A 15,666-nucleotide genomic window follows, 5' to 3' on the forward strand; every position below is an offset into this window, starting at 1 on the left:
ATGGAGCTCCAGGCGGGGATCCTGCACGATGGCAGCGCCATGGAGAGCCTGGAGAAGCAGCTCATCTGCCCCATCTGCCTGGAGATGTTCAGCAAGCCCGTGGTGATCCTGCCCTGCCAGCACAACCTGTGCCGCAAGTGCGCCAACGACGTGTTCCAGGTGAGCGGGGTCCCTGTGCCGGGTGGGGACACCGAGGGACAGTGGGGGACACTGAGGGACGCTGAGAGACACCCAGGGACACTGAGGGACACTGAGGGACACCCAGGGACACCGAGGGACACTGAGGGACCCCGAGGGACACCCAGGGACACCCAGGGACGCTGAGGGACACTGAGGGACACCCAGGGACACTGAGGGACACCCAGGGACACTGAGGGACACTGAGGGACCCCGAGGGACACCCAGGGACACTGAAGGACACCGAGGGACACCCAGGGACACCCAGGGACACTGAGGGACACTGAGGGACACCCAGGGACACTGAAGGACACTGAGGGACACCGAGGGACACCCAGGGACACCCAGGGACACTGAGGGACACTGAGGGACACTGAGGGACACCCAGGGACACTGAGGGACACTGAGGGACACCGAGGGACACCCAGGGACACTGAGGGACACTGAGGGACACTGAGGGACACCGAGGGACACCCAGGGACACTGAGGAACCCTCCCCGCGTTCGTGTCCCCCTGGCAGGCCGCCAACCCGTACTGGCAGAGCCGGGGCACTCTGATCTCGGGGGGCCGGTTCCGGTGCCCCTCGTGCCGCCACGAGGTGCTGCTGGACCGCCACGGCGTCTACGGGCTGCAGAGGAACCTGCTGGTGGAGAACATCATCGACATCTACAAGCAGGAGTGCTCCAGGTGGGCGCCGGGGCTGTGGGGACGTGGGGACACGGGGGTGGCCGTGCCATGTCCCAGCAGCAGCACTGAGGAGATCGCACTGGGGGCCTTTCTGCCCGGTGATCCCTGATTCGGATCTTTTCCTGACTCAAATTTCCCTCCCTCGATCAAAATCTTCTTCTCCAGACCCAAAACTTCCTCCCCCAACCCAAAACTTCCACCTTGGACCAAAACTTCCACCTTGGATCCAAATGTTCCTCCTCCAGCCCAATTCTGCCCAGCAGTTAGTGCCCCTGGGTGTCCCAGGGGGATGGCAGGTCCCTGGGGGTGGTGGCACGTCCTGCTGTCCCCGTGCTCCTGCTGGAACATTCGGGGGCAGATAAGAGGTGTGGGGAAGGAACGCAGGCTCTGCTGTGACAGCAGGCACCGGGGCTGATCAGGGGCACAGGGACGGCTTGGGGGGGCCCAGTGGGGACAAGGATGGAGCTGGGGGGCACAGAGGGGTCACAGGCTCTCGGGGCAGAGCGTGATCCCAGCCAAATCCCCTGGGCTGCTGTAAATATTGTGTGAGAGCCATGGGGACGGGGACGATGGCACGTGGCAGGTGGCCGGGGGGGCCGGGGGAGCTCGGGCTGTCACAGCTCTGCCCTGTCCCCCTGTCCCTCCTCGCTGTGCATGGCCCGACTGAGCTGCAGCCCCCGTCCGGGAGCCTCCGGGGCTTTCTGGGTCTCCCCACCCCGGTCACACGATGGTGACAATAAATCCGGGCAGCACAGGGCTAAAATTAGGCACTGGTGCAGCGCCCCTGGATCGCAGCCCCCCCGTCCCCAGTGCCACCCTGCCACGGTGCCCTAAACTGGGACACGCAGGGGCTGGCGGCTCCCAGAGGGGACCTGTGGGATTGTGCCAGGTCCCCTCTTTCCTGGGGACCTGATTTTGGGGTGACAGGAGGGGTGTCACCACGGTGGGGGTGAGGCTGAAGTGGGGACACCGTGGTGGCAGGGGTGTCCCTGTAGGGGGGACAGGGATCATCACCGGTGATGTCCACATCACCCTGGTGTGGCTGTCACCATGACGGGGACGTCACCATGGTAGGAACATCACCCTGGCATGGATGTCACCGTGATGGGGACATCACCCTGGTGTGGATGTTACCATGACGGGGACATCACCCTGGTGGGGACATCACCCTGGCATGGATGTCACCGTGATGGGGACATCACCCTGCTGTGGCTGTCACCCTGCTGTGGCCGTCACCATGCCGGGGACGTCACCGAGGCCGTGCCACCCTCTCCAGCAGGCCCCTGAAGAAGGGGGAGCACCCCATGTGCAAGGAGCACGAGGACGAGCGCATCAACATCTACTGCGTCACCTGCGAGGTGCCCACCTGCTCCATGTGCAAGGTCTTCGGTGCCCACAAGGACTGCGAGGTGGCCCCTCTGGAAAGCGTCTTCCAGGGACAGAAGGTGCCCTGGAGGGGACCCGGGGGGGCTCAGGGCCATGTGCTGGGCTGGGACAGTGACAAATAACTGCGGGGATGGCTCACGGGGTATTTATAGCCCCCGGGTGACTTCGCCCAGGAGACAGGCTATATTTAGAATATTCAGAGCAGCTGTGGTTGGTGGGGATGTGGGGGGAGCAGAGCTGGGGATGAGCAATGCCCAGCTGGGCAGTGGGAGAGGTTCCTGTCCCCAAAGGAGTTAAAATGGGGGAGCAGAGCTGGGGATGAGCAATGCCCAGCTGGGCAGTGGGCACTGGGGCAGGTTCCTGTCCCCAAAGGAGTTAAAATGTGGGGGAGCAGAGCTGGGGATGAGCAATGCCCAGCTGGGCACTGGGACAGGTTCGTGTCCCCACAGGAGTTAAAATGTGGAGGAGCAGAGCTGGGATGAGCAATGCCCAGCTGGGCAGTGGGACAGGTTCCTGTCCCTGCAGGAGTTAAAATGGGCAGCAGAGCTGGGATGAGCAATGCCCAGCTGGGCAGTGGGCACTGGGACAGGTTCCTGTCCCCGCAGGAGTTAAAATGGGCAGCAGAGCTGGGATGAGCAATGCCCAGCTGGGCATTGGGCACTGGGACAGGTTCCTGTCCCCGCAGGAGTTAAAATGGGCAGCAGAGCTGGGATGAGCAATGCCCAGCTGGGCACTGGGACAGGTTCCTGTCCCCAAAGGAGTTAAAACTTCTCCTCTCTGTCACTCACCAGACTGAGCTGAACAACTGCATCTCCATGCTGGTGGCGGGGAACGACCGGATCCAGACCATCATCTCCCAGCTGGAGGATTCCTGCCAGAGCACCGAGGTGAGCAGAGGGGGCAAGGAACCCCCAAAACCCGGGGGTGAAACCCCAGCCGGGCACGGTGTGCAGCCCACGGAGCAGGGATGCTGCAGGCGCCGCAGGGACGCGCGGGTGCCATCCCTTGTCCCTTGTCCCCGCAGGAGAACAGCGAGGCGGCCAAGAGGGAGCTGTGCGCTCGCTTTGACGCGCTGGCGGCGCTGCTGGAGGAGAAGAAGGCGGAGCTGCTGCAGCGCATCGGCCGCGAGCAGGCGGACAAGACCGCCTTCATCCGGAGCCTCATCTGCCAGTACAAGGAGCAGCTGGAGAAGTCCAGCCGCCTGGTGGAGACGGCCATCCAGGCGGCCGAGGAGACCGGGGGGGCCGCCTTCCTCATGGTGAGACCCCCAGACCCGTCCCGATGTGGGGTTCCACTGTTGGGGACAGCCTGGGGGCTGCTGCGGCTTCACTCACCTCCTCCTTCCCCTTCTCTCTCTCCACAGAATGCCAAGCAGCTCATAAAAACGTAAGTGCTCAAACCGGGGCAATCCCCTCGATCCGAGCCCCACGGGCAGGATTTGGGGAGCGGGGGCTGCCCTGAGCCCCTGCCCTGCTGCCCCCCGGCCCCCGGCCCAGCGAGGGGACAGGGACAGCCGCACCCACCCGTGCTCTCCCTGCCCAGGATCGTGGAGGCCTCCAAGGGCGCTCGCCTGGACAAGATCGAGCAGGGCTACGAGAGCATGGACGCCTTCTCGGTGAGCCTGGAGCACCTCAGCGAGGCCGTGCACGCCCTGGACTTCGACCCCGGTAATTCACCCCCTCACTGACCCCCACCCTGCCGGTGGCACCCTCTGCTCCTCCCGGTGCCTCCCGCTGACCTCCGGCCGCTCGTTTGCAGCAGAGGAAGATGAGGAGTACTTTGATGGGGAGGAGGAAGAGGAGGTGGAAGAGAACGCGGCGCCCGAGAGGGCAGTGATGGGTAAGGGCTGAGCCCACGTCCCCGGGAGCCCCCAGCACCCACGGGGCAGCTCTGGGGGCCTGGGCTCTCCTTCCTCACACCATCCTCTCCCTCGGCAGCTCCCCTGTAGCCGCAGCAGCGCTGGGACGGGCACGGGATGTCCGGCGACGCCTTCGGGATGGGGGGCACACAGGCAGGGCCCGGCAGCCTGGCGAGCCGGCCCTGCTCCAGCACAGGACACTTTTCTATACGGGTGCAAACGGGACGATTCCGCACGTTTTGTAATTCCCTTGTTTTGTATATAATTGTCACGCATTTGGAATTTGTGTATTTTGTAAAGAAAAACCGCTGCTTCGGGTGGTTCTTTCCTCGCTCGCCTCTCGCTCTCGGCTCACTGTGGGTGCTGGGGGTGGCTTTGCCAGGCTGGTGCCATCAGAGGGTCCCTGCCATCACCCAGCGTGGCACAGGGACACCTCGGGTCCAGCTCTTCATTTCCAGCCTCATTGGCACCTCTGGCAGCGCTGGCAGCCGCTCCTGGCCGCCCGCCCGGGGTGTGACAGGTGGGCACCCGGCAGGATTTATCTCCTGGGGATGGGGTGTCCTGCCCAGGGCTTGCCCTGGGCTGCAGAGGTGGCACAGGGGGGCTGAGGGTGCTCCAGGCTGGGCCAGGCCCCAAAATGGGGACGGTGTGGGCATCGAGCTGCTGGTTTGCTGCTGAGAGATGCACCTGGGGTGAAATGCATGGGCTGAGCTCAGAAATGCACCTGGGGTGAAATGCATGGGCTGAGCTCAGAAATGCACCTGGGGTGAAAAAATACACCATAAATCTAATACACATCCTAAATGCAAAAGTATCCCATAAATGCTTCTCTCCTGCAAAAACATGGGTCCTGCTCGGAGGGGAAACCGAGGCAGCACCCAGAGCTGAGCCACGAGGGCAATTAGCCCAGGGTAATTAACGCTGCTCAGCCAGGACAGGGGCAGGAGCCTCTGCTGTGTGTGGGGGGGTCCAGATTAATCCATCACACGCCTGGATCCAAACTGGGGGGTTCCAAAGCAGAGATGGGGATCACCGTGTGCCTTGGAGGGGACATGGGGCCGTTCCATGCCCCTCTGCCCCCAGCCCGGGTGTGTGCAGCCCCTGGGGACACTCAGAGGGGGGGTCCCACGTCAACCCCCCCCAGCAGCAGCGCAGCCCCCGGCTGTGAGAGGGGCCCAGCCCGGGGCAGGCCCCGCGGGCGCTTTGCAGCCGGCCTGGCCGTGCCGTCCCTCCTCCAGCCGGGATTTGCACACGAATCCCGGCTCTTCACACGAGCCAAGGCCGCCGGCTGCCACCAGCGCCGGGGTCACCGCGCCGAGCCCCGGCCGCAGCGGGAGCAGCAGCAGCAGCAGGAGGAGGAGGAGGAGGAGGATGGCGGGCGGCGATGAGAAGCGGCGCCTGCTGAGCGAGGGCAGCGGCGGGTACGGGGGTGCCCGGGGGGCTGGGGGTGCTGTGCCCCCTCTGCTCTGCGGGGTCTGGGGGCACCGGGCTGGGGCAGCGCTGGGGGTGCGCCCGCAGCCCCCCAGCCCCGCGCTTGGCCGCAGGGGCTCCGCGGGGAAGGACGGACAGAGCGCGGCGCACGGACGGGAGCCCGCGCTGGAGCTGGGCACGCGGCGTGGGCAGCACTGCCACGCGCGGGGGCACGGCGCCCACCCCGGGCAGCAGCAGCGGGCACGCAGGAAGCTCTACCTGGCGGCTGGCATCTGCCTCTTCTTCATGGTGGGGGAGGCCGTGGGTGAGTGCGGGGGGCCGGCTCCTTTGCGGTACCCGGGGGTCACCCCAGAGCCCCTCTTGTCCTGGTTCCCCACTGAGGGAGCGGCCACAGCTCCCTGCCGGCTTTGTGTGGGTCAGGACACCCAGTGGGACCCTCCTGTGGCTCGGGGTGAGCTGAGCTGTGCCCAGCTCGGGGCAGGACCCTGCCGTGTCCCCCGATGTCCCCCAATGTCCCTGCAGGCGGGTACCTGGCACACAGCCTGGCCATGTCCCCCCAATGTCCCCCCAGTGTCCCCCAATGTCCCCTGTCCACAGGTGGGTACCTGGCACACAGCCTGGCCATGTCCCCCCAATGTCCCCCCAGTGTCCCCCAATGTCCCCTGTCCACAGGTGGGTACCTGGCACACAGCCTGGCCATGTCCCCCCAATGTCCCTCCAGTGTCCCCCAATGTTCCCTGTCCACAGGTGGGTACCATGTGCCCCCAATGTCCCCCCAGTGTCCCCCAATGTCCCCTGTCCACAGGTGGGTACCTGGCACACAGCCTGGCCATCCTGACGGACGCTGCCCACCTGCTGACGGACTTTGCCAGCATCATGATCAGCCTCTTTGCCCTCTGGGTGTCCTCACGGCCCCCCACCAAAACCATGAACTTCGGCTGGCACCGGGCAGGTAACGCGGTGGCACCGCCCCAGGGTGACATCAGAGCACCCCAAGGTGCCCTCCCCGTGTGGAACAGGGGCTTTGGGGTGCCCTGAGGGGCCTGGGGAGCCCTGGCATAGTCCTGGCACCACAAGCGAGGCGAGGCAGGTGCGCTGCCAGCCCCGTGCAAGGAGCACCCCAGGGATGGGTGCTGGGTGCCCACACCGTGCCCAGCATCGCCAGGGATGGTGCTGGGGGTGGCACGGCAGCGTGGCAGCCTTTGGGGGTCTCTCCGCAGAGATCCTGGGGGCTCTGCTCTCCGTGCTCTCCATCTGGGTGGTGACGGGGGTCCTGGTTTACCTGGGGGCGCAGCGCCTGCTCTCGGGTGACTACGACATCGAGGGTGGCGTCATGCTCGTCACCTCCGCCTGCGCCGTGGCCGTCAACATCGTGTAGGTGCCACCGCACGGTCCCCAGTGTCCCCTCCCAGAGCTTGAGGGCCCCCGGGGTGTCACCAGTGCCCTGCCCGCAGGATGGGGCTGGCCCTGCACCAGACGGGCCACGGGCACAGCCACGGGGCAGGCGGCGAGCAGCCCAACGCCAGCGTCCGAGCCGCCTTCGTGCACGTCCTGGGGGACCTGCTGCAGAGCCTCGGCGTGCTCATCGCCTCCTACATCATCTTCTTCAAGGTCTGGGGGGCTGGGGGCTAACGGGGGGCTGGGGGCTAACGGGGGGCTGGGGGCAAAGGAGGTGCTGGGGGTAAACGGGGGGCTGGGGGAAAACAGGGTCAACGGGCAAAGGGGGTCTGGGGGCAAAGGGGATGACTGGGGCAAAGGGGGTGCTGGGGGAAAAGGGGGTCTGGGGGCAAAAGGGGTGCTGGAGGCACAGAGGATGATGGGGGCAAACGGGGTCTGGGGACACGGGGACAGCAGCTCCAGACAGCCATGGCTGGGCACAGGGTGGTACAACCAGGACCCTGTGCCCGCCCCACCGGTCCCCATGGGGGTTTGGGGTGCAGTGATGGCTCCACGGGGGTCTCACCCCTGTGCCCCCTCCCCAGCCCGAGTACAAGTTCGTGGATCCCATCTGCACCTTCCTGTTCTCGGCGCTGGTGCTGGGCACGACGCTGACCATCCTCCGGGACGTGCTGCTGGTCCTCATGGAGGGTAGGGACCCCCGGGATGGGGACGGGGGCACCCAGGGGTGCCCTGGGCCCTGTCCCTGCAGCCCCCCGGCTCTGCCCGCAGGGACCCCCAAGGGGATGGACTTCAACGCCGTGCGGGACACGCTGCTGGCCGTGCGGGGCGTGGAGGCCGTGCACAGCCTGCACATCTGGGCGCTGACCGCGGCGCAGCCGCTGCTGTCCGTGCACATCGCCATCAGTGAGTGCCACGGGGGGCACAGAGCCATCTGTGGGTGCCACAGTGCAGGGACAGTGGGGACAGGGGGGACAGAGCCACCAGGGAGTGCCACAACACGGGGACAGGGCTGCCACAGCCGCTGCTGTCCGTGCACATCGCCATCAGTGAGTGCCATGGCACAGGGACAGGGGGACAGGGCCATCAGTGAGTGCCATGGCACAGGGACAGGGGACAGAGCCACCAGGGAGTGCCACAATGGGGACACCCCCACATCCCCACCTTTCCCCCCCCTCAGACGCGGCCGCCAGCGCGCAGGAGGTGCTGGAGGAGGCGAGCTCGCGGCTGCAGGGCGCCTTCCGCTTCCACAGCACCACCATCCAGGTGGAGAGCTACTCCGAGGAGATGCGGGACTGCCGGGAGTGCCAGCCCCCCCGCGACTGAGCCCCGCACCTTCCGTGTGCGGCAAATAAAGCAGAGACACGGGGCTGTGTGTGCGGGGGGATGCTGGGTCTATTGGGTCCGGCTTTATCTCCGCTATCTGCAGCAGCCAAGGACACACCCGGGTGGCTGTTGGAGGCACCCAACATTCCCTATTTCTGTCCGGCTGGGAGGAAAGCCAGCTGGAACACCCTTTCCCTTCTCTGGGGAGTGCCGCTGGGCACTGGGGGGTGCTGGGCTGCCCAGGGCCTGCGGGGGACGCAGCTGGAGCCGGGCAGGGAGGTCACACACGGCTCTTATCGCTCCTCTGTTTGCTCTCGGGAAGGTGAAGGACTCTCCCCCCCCGCAGGGCTGCCCGGCTTGTTCCCAGGGCGCGTTGGAGCACCCAAAACCTGGTGCCCCCCAAATCCCACAGCCTTTCCTGTGTTCCACCATCCGGCTCCTACCTCTCGCCCTCCTTTATTGCACTGGGGAAAGCCAATAACGAGTAAAACCCCGTCAGCATCAGCAGCATCCTGCCCCTGGGGCCCGGCCCGACCCCGGGCGCCCTCACGGCCTCTCCAGGCTCGGGTATTTCTTGCGCAGCACCGACACCTGGTCCTTGAAGAGGACGGGGTCCAGGCGCAGCCGGGAGGGCACCAGGGGCATGTAGCCGAACCAGTTCTCCAGCTGGTTCAGGCAGTCCCGGCCCTGCCCGAGCCGCCGGCCGCCCTCCGTGCCCCGAGCCCCGGCCGGAGCGGGGGGCGGGCCCGGGGGGATCCCCGCAGCCCCCTCATCGCCGCAGCCCGCCCGCCGGGCCGCCCCCTCCTCGTGCTGCTTGCGCTGGGTCACCTTGAGGGGCGGCAGCTTGGTGACAGCGGCCACCAGCGCGTTCAGCAGCACGTCCTGGCAGGCCGGCAGCTCCCGCAGGCCCGCGGGCAGGTGCTCGGTGAAGAGGCTGTGGTAGTACCTGTGGGGAGAGCGGGGTGAGGGCCAGGGGGTCGGTGAGACCCTCCCGAGCCCCCCAGCCCCGTCCCGGTCCGGTACCGGTGGTAGAAGGCGGCGGCGCTGAGCACCATGGACACCTCGTTGGTCCGGCGGGACGTGCAGCCCCAGCGGCCCCGCTCGGCGTCCCAGAAGTGGCTCCGCGTGGGGAAGCCCACGATGCGCTCGGGGAAGCTGAGCCACACCGAGAAGGCAAAATCCACCTGGCACGGCAGGGGCACGGCGTCGGTGTCACCCCGGGCAGTGCCACCACCGCGGGGGCTGCGGCAGGGCACCACGCTGCCCCTGCAGGACACGGGGACATGGGGACAGCCACAGGGAGCCGGGGACTGCGGCAGGGCACCACGCTGCCCCTGCAGGACACGGGGACATGGGGACAGCCACAGGGAGCCGGGGCCGGGCCCTCACCTCGCTGGTGGACAGGCTGGTGTCCTCGTCCAGGCTCAGCACCGCGTCCGTCTGGATGGCCCCGAACGGGAAGAAGCGGTCGCTGAGCTGTGGGGAGAGGAAGGAAGGGCAGGATGGTGCCCTGGGGTGGCTGTTCTGGCCCTCTGTCCGTGTCCCTGTCCCCTATCCTTGTCCCTGTCCCCCGTCCCAGCCCCCTGCCCGTGTCCCTGTCCCCTGCCCGTGTCCCAGCCCCCTGCCCGTGTCCCTGTCCCCTCACCTTCCTCCTGCCCTGGATGATCTTCATGGGCACGCTGCTCTGGGGCCATTTCCCGCTCGGGGGCGGCGGCTTCTCGCAGCTCCACAGCACCACGATCTGCAAAGGGCAGGACAGGCGTGCCCGGAGGGGTTGGGTGCGTTCTCTGCTCCAGCCCAGACCGTCCCAAAACCGCCTCATGACGGTTTGGACCAGGATAAACCCCCAGGTGGTGCAAAGGGCTTGGGAGACAGCTCTGCCCACCCAAAGGTGACACCACCAGCCACCCCCTGGACCCCTAAAGCCACCCATCGCCTCTCCTGGTCCCCGCAGGGCCCAGCCCCACCATCCCCCGCATCCCTGGGACCCTGCTCCTCCCACCTGGGCGCAGTACTGGGATCCAGACACGGCCTGGATGAGCCTGAGGAGGGGCTGGGACAGCGAGCCTGCCTGCGAGACCGCCCGGATGAAAGCCGTGAACTTCTTGGAGGGGCTGTAGCCTGGAGAAAGGATGGGAAAGGGACGGGAGAGGTGCTGGGCACGGCCCGAGTTGGCGGCGCTCAGCCGGGGCGGGCAGGGCCCTACCGTGCTGCAGGTAGTAGAAGGGAAAATCCCCGAGGTGCGTGGAGAACTCGGGCAGCACCAGGAGCCCCCCGGGCAGCGCGTTCCAGAGGCGGCGGGAGCGGGAGCGGAACGGCTCCAGCCGGTCCCGGATGATCTGCCGGAGGCGCCGGTGATGCCCCGGAGCCCCGGCCGTGACCGGGGAGGGGGCTCGGGGGCGGGGGGGGCTCACCTCCAGCGTGGTGTGCACGATCTTGTCCACCGAGGAGAAGTAGGCGTCCCACAGGAACTGCGTCTGCTGCTGCAAGGCCAGCACACGCTCGGGGCGGATGCAGCGCACGGCAGAGGGGATCTGTGCCGGGGGCAGAGGGGTCCTCACCTCAGTGTGCCCCCCTCGGGGCTGGGCTGCTCACCCCTGTGCCCCCAACCATGCCAACCATGCCAGGGGACAGAGGGGTCCTCACCTCAGTGTCCCCCTGAGGCTGGGCTGCTCACCCCTGTACCCCCAACCATGCCAAGGACAGTCCCTGCCCACGGATGTGGTGCCAGCACAGAGAGAGGGCTGCATCTCCTCTCCCTGCAGCAGGATCGGGCCCAGGATTCCCAAAGGTTTGTGCCCAGGAGGATCCTTCCCACCTTCCCCCCGAGATGAACAGAGCCCCGGGACTGCAGCTGGGCTGGGACCCCCATTCCAGGCTGGGCCAGACCCTCCCGCACTGCCCACTGGATGTTGGGGTCTCATCCCCAGACTTGTCTGGGGGCTCCACCCCACTGTTTTGGGGTCTGGTGCCGGTGTGGGGCAGGATCTGGGCCCCGTACCTGCAGCAGGAGCCTCTCGCTGCCCACCACAGCAGCCTTGCCCCAGTCGATGGCCTCGGCGAAGGGCAGCTCCCAGCCATCGCTCAGCAGCACCGGGATGCAGGCGGCCTGTGGAGGGACCCCGCAGGCTGGGACAGAGCCCCCAGACCCGGTGAGGGGGTTCTCAATCCCCCTGCCCTCTCTGTACCTGCAGAGCCTCCAGGAAGCGGAAGGAGCCCAGGCGCCTGCCCCGGGGCACGATGCAGAACGTGGAGTTGTGCAGCAGCTCCTGGTAGTCAAACCTGGTGTGGGAGATGGGCAGGGGTCAGCCGTGGCCCCCTCCCCTCCTGGGGGCACCCCGGAGGCGCTGCTGGCACCTGCCAGGTGTGGAGCCAAGTCAGGGCAGGGTTAGGGTTTGCTTGGATTGATTTTGGCTCTGAACATCCCTGGGTTTGTGGGAGCAGAGATCTCCTGGGTGCTGAAGGGATGGACCTGGGGGGTCGGGAAGGGACCCCAGCGCCCTTTGAAGGCACTGACCCAGCTCCTCCCACGCTCCAGCAGTGACACCCCACACAAAGCCACCACCCGAGCCCCAGAACCCGAAACTGCGGCGGCTCCTGAGCCGTGCCCAGACTCGCTGGGCAGGACCAGCCCTGCCTGCCCTGGCAGCGTTCAGGGAGGGGCAGGGGGTGCCGGGCTCGCCCCCGGGGCTCTCAAAGCCCCTTCTGTGCCGTGCTGGGAGCGGCTCGGCCCCGCCGGGTCCCTGCGGCAGCGCCGGAAAATCCAATATTGACTTTAGGTCGGGACAGACCCCGTCTGTTCCTGCCCGCGGGGAGGGGCAGCGCTGCGGCACGGGCTGGGGGGGTGGGAGGCCAAAAAGAGCCCTGCAATGTTCAGGTCCCGGCAGGAAGGGTGTCCGGGTGTCCCCGGTGCTGGTGCCAGGCTGGGAGCCGAGGCTGTGTCACCCCTGTGGGTGCTGGAGCACCCTGGCACGTCCCAGCGCTCCGGGATGTGGGAAACCAGCCCCAGCGCCAAGGCGCAGAGTTTCACAATAAATCCCGCCTCTGGATGAACCTCGCAGTGTCTCCAAAGATGCCAAAATCCCTGACCCGATAACACCCAAACCCCCGGCGGGGTGACGGCGGCTCAAAGCCCCACGGAACCACAGCAGCGACAGGGGCCAGAGCCGGCTGTCACCTCTCCTGGAGCCCCAGACCCTGCCGTGACCCCCGGCAGCCCCGGTGGGCGGCGGGACCGGCCCGGGGGTGTCCCTGGCCCGCAGCCGGTGCGGTGGGGCCCTGGCGCCGGCCGGGCTGCGGGGCCGAGCGCTCCCGATGGAAACATCGGCTCCGGACGCGCTGCGGTTTCCGGCCCATGCCGGCGGGGCTTCCTTGTTTTGTCAGAGCCGGGACGGGCGCCCGCCGAGCTCCCTCCGCCCGGCCCCGGGAGCCGCTCCGGCCGGGCACGGTGCCACCGGTACCGAGAGCCCCGAGAGCCGCTCCGGCCGGGCACGGTGCCACCGGTACCGAGAGCCCCGAGAGCCGCTCCGGCCGGGCGCGGTGCCACCGATACCGAGAGCCGCTCCGGCCGGGCGCGGTGCCACCGGTACCGAGAGCCGCTCCGGCCGGGCGCGGTGCCACCGATACCGAGAGCCGCTCCGGCCGGGCGCGGTGCCACCGGTACCGAGAGCCGCTCCGGCCGGGCGCGGTGCCACCGGTACCGGCGGCTCCCAGCCCCGCTGTGTGCTCCGAGCACGGTGCCACTGGCACGGCACAGCCAGTCCCGGTCCCGCTGTGTGCTCCGAGCACGGTGCCACCGGCACGGCACAGCCAGTCCCGGTCCCGCTGTGTGCTCCGAGCACGGTGCCACCGGCACGGCACAGCCAGTCCCGGTCCCGCTGTGTGCTCCGGGCACAGTGCCACCGGTACCGGCGGCTCCCGGCCCCGCCGAGCGCTCCGGGCACTGGGCCGCAATGCCACAAGCCGCCCTTCATCCCAGAACAGAACGGGATTGTTCGGGCATGAGGAGGATGATGGAACCGCCAGCAGAGCCTTCCTCTGCTCCCCGAGCGCCTCCAGCCCCGGACACACCGCCGGGTCTCGCTCCGTTCCCTGCCCGAGTGTGGGAGCTCCTCCCCGGGCAGGAGGGCCCCGGTGCCCCCGCAGAGCCGGCCCCGGTGGCCGTGCCCGCGGTTTTGTGCCCGGTGTCCCGCAGGGAGGAGCGGGGCAGGGCAGGGCAGGCTCGGGGTCACACACAGCGCGCTGCCCGCTCCACGCGTTCCCCATGGATCCCCGGCCAAAGCCGCGCTCGGAGAGGTGTAAATCCCCCCGTGTTTGCAAACAGCATTAGGGGATTACCTGGGTGGGCGGGTGGATGGGGGGGAATCCTCACCCCGCTGCCCCCTGGCACAGCGTGGGGCTGACCCTGAGCCCCCCATCCTGCCAGCCCCACTGTCCCGAGGTGCCCCATCCCAAGGAGACTTTGGGGCTGACCCTGCTGGGCCGTGTGGGGCCTGGCCCGTCCCAAAGCCCCGGTAATCCCTGTGCCGGCACCCCAGCTCCACTTTCACCTCCCAGCACCTCCTAAGACGCTTTGAGGATGATGCCCAACGTGGCCTCTCCCCATCTGCTCCCCAGGCCGTGGGACGGGCACCTGCCCATTGTCTGTGGGACGGGCTCTGTGTTTACCAGCCCTGGATTCATCAGCTGCTGATGGGTCACAAGGAGTTGGATGGGGAGGTGAGGAGCTCCCTGCAGAATGGCGCGCCCAAACTCACAGAACTTTGTACCCCAAATTTTTCCACCACTGTGTCCATCCCGCACTGCTGCCACCGTGTCCATTTGTGGTGGGGGACGCAGGGGGACCCCCAGGCACCACCAGCACCGATCAAACTCGGGGCTGCCCACACTGGGACGCCCACAGCCCCGCCAGTTTTGTGGGATTTCCAGTGGAGCCAGTGAGGGGGGGATGTTTCGGGCTCATCTCCAAGAGAAACGTTTGTGTTGGGGGAGAGCGGGAGGGGGGAGAAGAAAAGCGTCATTCATCAGCGCTGGGAGAAAGGGAAATCGTATTAGAGGCGGTGGCACGACGGCAGATAAGAGCTGCTCTGGCCAGATTACTCCAACTTGAACAGAGAGCAGGAAAGCCCTGAGCAGTCAGCGCCTCGCTCCCCACCCTGCAGTGAAATCCTCAGTGAATTTCTCTCAGGAGAACCCAAAACTTCCCTCTCACCACAGCTGCACCCCACAGTGAGGCATTTGGGGGGACACTTGTGGGGTGTCCCATGGCCCTCCTGCACAGCTGCACTGCACAGAGAGGCATTTGAGAGGACTCTTGTGGGGAGTCCCATCGCCCCAGACCCTCCTGCACAGCTGCACTGCACAGAGAGGCATTTGGGGGGACACTTGTGGGGTGTCCCATCGCCCCCATCTCTGCCTCACCTCTCATAGTCCGCGTTGTCCCGGTCGCAGCGCGTGTCCTTGTGCCGGTGCCAGTCCTTGCCGTGCCTGCAGGTGGTCAGAGAGACGATGTCGTGCCCGTTGTGGATGTGGCGCAGCGCGTTGCGGGTGCCGGAGCCGACGCCCGTCAGGTACCGCTTGCCCTTGAACGCCAGCAGGAATCTCCTCTTGGGGGGCACCCGTGCCAGCCCGCCGCGGTGCCCGCCGCGCTGCGGGTGCTCCCGGGGGATCAGGGGGATGGACACGTCGAAGCCGGGCCGGAAGGTGCGGCTGTCGGAGCTGGCCCTGGCCAGGATGGCGAGCCCGGGGTCGAAGCCCAGCTCGCCGCCGTAGCCGGGCCAGGTGCCCGAGTAGAGGTTGAAGATGAGGTGGTTGCGGCCGCCGTTCCAGAGCGGGGAGCTGCGGATTTTGCCCTCCAGGTCGCGCACGTAGTGCTGCGAGAGGCGGTCGCGGTCCAGCGTGTCGGCGCTGAGGATGAAGAGGCACGCTTCCTCGGGCCGCGCCGTGTGGTACCGCGAGCGCTCGATGGAGCTGAGGATCTTGCTGTAGGTGTCCGAGACGGGCTGGCCCCGCTCCTGGGGGTACGTGAACACCTTGAAGCCGTTCCTCTCGCACCGGGAGAGGTCGAAGCAGCTTTCCATGCGGCACCTGCTGCTCCTGTGGGCGCTCAGCCAGGCCGCCCGCCTCTCCCGGGGGGACAGCGGGGCAGGGTCCCCATCCCTCTGCAGCTCCTCGGGCTCCGCAAAGCTCCTGAGGAGGGACCGATCCGTCCAGCGGGGCCAGCTCCTCGGGGCTTCTGCTTTCCTGGCGGAAAACAAAGCGAAACGGCGCAGCTGGTCCCCTCCGAAGAGGAAAAGCAGGAGCCAAGAGGCCAGGAAAGCCAGGAAAATGTATTTCTTCCTGGTCTGCATAGGTTCACACGCAGCCCCAGCTCCTCATCGGGCTCAGGTGGGTGCCAGAGTCCG

The 15,666-nt window shown here is 67.1% G+C and overlaps 3 protein-coding genes across 3 annotated transcripts; 2 read left to right on the top strand and 1 right to left on the bottom strand.

Moving 5' to 3' along the window:
• Window positions 1-4,406, top strand: TRIM63 (tripartite motif containing 63). Its single transcript, XM_054292340.1, has 9 exons — window positions 1-159; window positions 698-864; window positions 2,141-2,309; window positions 3,042-3,137; window positions 3,275-3,508; window positions 3,614-3,636; window positions 3,793-3,917; window positions 4,009-4,089; window positions 4,188-4,406. Exons 1-9 carry the CDS (start codon window positions 1-3, stop codon window positions 4,196-4,198), a joined length of 1,065 nt encoding a protein of 354 aa, XP_054148315.1. The 3' UTR covers window positions 4,199-4,406.
• On the top strand, window positions 4,226-8,263 carry SLC30A2 (solute carrier family 30 member 2). The gene is made up of 8 exons (XM_054292198.1): window positions 4,226-4,349; window positions 5,253-5,843; window positions 6,345-6,491; window positions 6,760-6,913; window positions 6,994-7,150; window positions 7,522-7,627; window positions 7,709-7,843; window positions 8,118-8,263. The coding sequence occupies exons 1-8, from the start codon at window positions 4,226-4,228 to the stop codon at window positions 8,261-8,263; spliced, it is 1,560 nt and encodes a 519-aa protein (XP_054148173.1).
• Window positions 8,264-8,809: 546 nt separating this feature from the next.
• EXTL1 (exostosin like glycosyltransferase 1) lies at window positions 8,810-15,666 on the bottom strand. Its single transcript, XM_054292373.1, has 10 exons — window positions 14,684-15,666; window positions 11,452-11,545; window positions 11,265-11,372; window positions 10,678-10,797; window positions 10,470-10,602; window positions 10,266-10,384; window positions 9,909-10,004; window positions 9,653-9,739; window positions 9,287-9,447; window positions 8,810-9,209 (listed from the first exon to the last, which is right to left on the bottom strand). The coding sequence occupies exons 1-10, from the start codon at window positions 15,610-15,612 to the stop codon at window positions 8,810-8,812; spliced, it is 2,247 nt and encodes a 748-aa protein (XP_054148348.1). The 5' UTR covers window positions 15,613-15,666.

Source organism: Melozone crissalis, unplaced genomic scaffold (assembly GCF_028551555.1).
Source record: "Melozone crissalis strain CALT ecotype California unplaced genomic scaffold, PUWL_Pcris_2 ptg000108l_1, whole genome shotgun sequence".
In the NCBI taxonomy this organism is placed as follows: domain Eukaryota; kingdom Metazoa; phylum Chordata; class Aves; order Passeriformes; family Passerellidae; genus Melozone; species Melozone crissalis.

Bases quoted from the DNA above. Each gene is read 5' to 3' on its own strand.
- TRIM63 (XM_054292340.1), top strand. From the start codon at position 1: ATGGAGCTCCAGGCGGGGATCCTGCACGATGGCAGCGCCATGGAGAGC. The intron at 865-2,140 runs GTGGGCGCCGGG...CACCCTCTCCAG, and splicing joins TACAAGCAGGAGTGCTCCAG to CAGGCCCCTGAAGAAGGGGG. The intron at 3,637-3,792 runs GTAAGTGCTCAA...CTCCCTGCCCAG, and splicing joins GCCAAGCAGCTCATAAAAAC to GATCGTGGAGGCCTCCAAGG.
- SLC30A2 (XM_054292198.1), top strand. From the start codon at position 4,226: ATGTCCGGCGACGCCTTCGGGATGGGGGGCACACAGGCAGGGCCCGGC. The intron at 6,492-6,759 runs GTAACGCGGTGG...GTCTCTCCGCAG, and splicing joins CTTCGGCTGGCACCGGGCAG to AGATCCTGGGGGCTCTGCTC. The intron at 7,151-7,521 runs GTCTGGGGGGCT...CCCCCTCCCCAG, and splicing joins CCTACATCATCTTCTTCAAG to CCCGAGTACAAGTTCGTGGA.
- EXTL1 (XM_054292373.1), bottom strand. From the start codon at position 15,612: ATGCAGACCAGGAAGAAATACATTTTCCTGGCTTTCCTGGCCTCTTGG. The intron at 9,448-9,652 runs GTGAGGGCCCGG...CTGCCGTGCCAG, and splicing joins CCAGCCTGTCCACCAGCGAG to GTGGATTTTGCCTTCTCGGT. The intron at 9,210-9,286 runs GTACCGGACCGG...CTCTCCCCACAG, and splicing joins GCCGCCGCCTTCTACCACCG to GTACTACCACAGCCTCTTCA.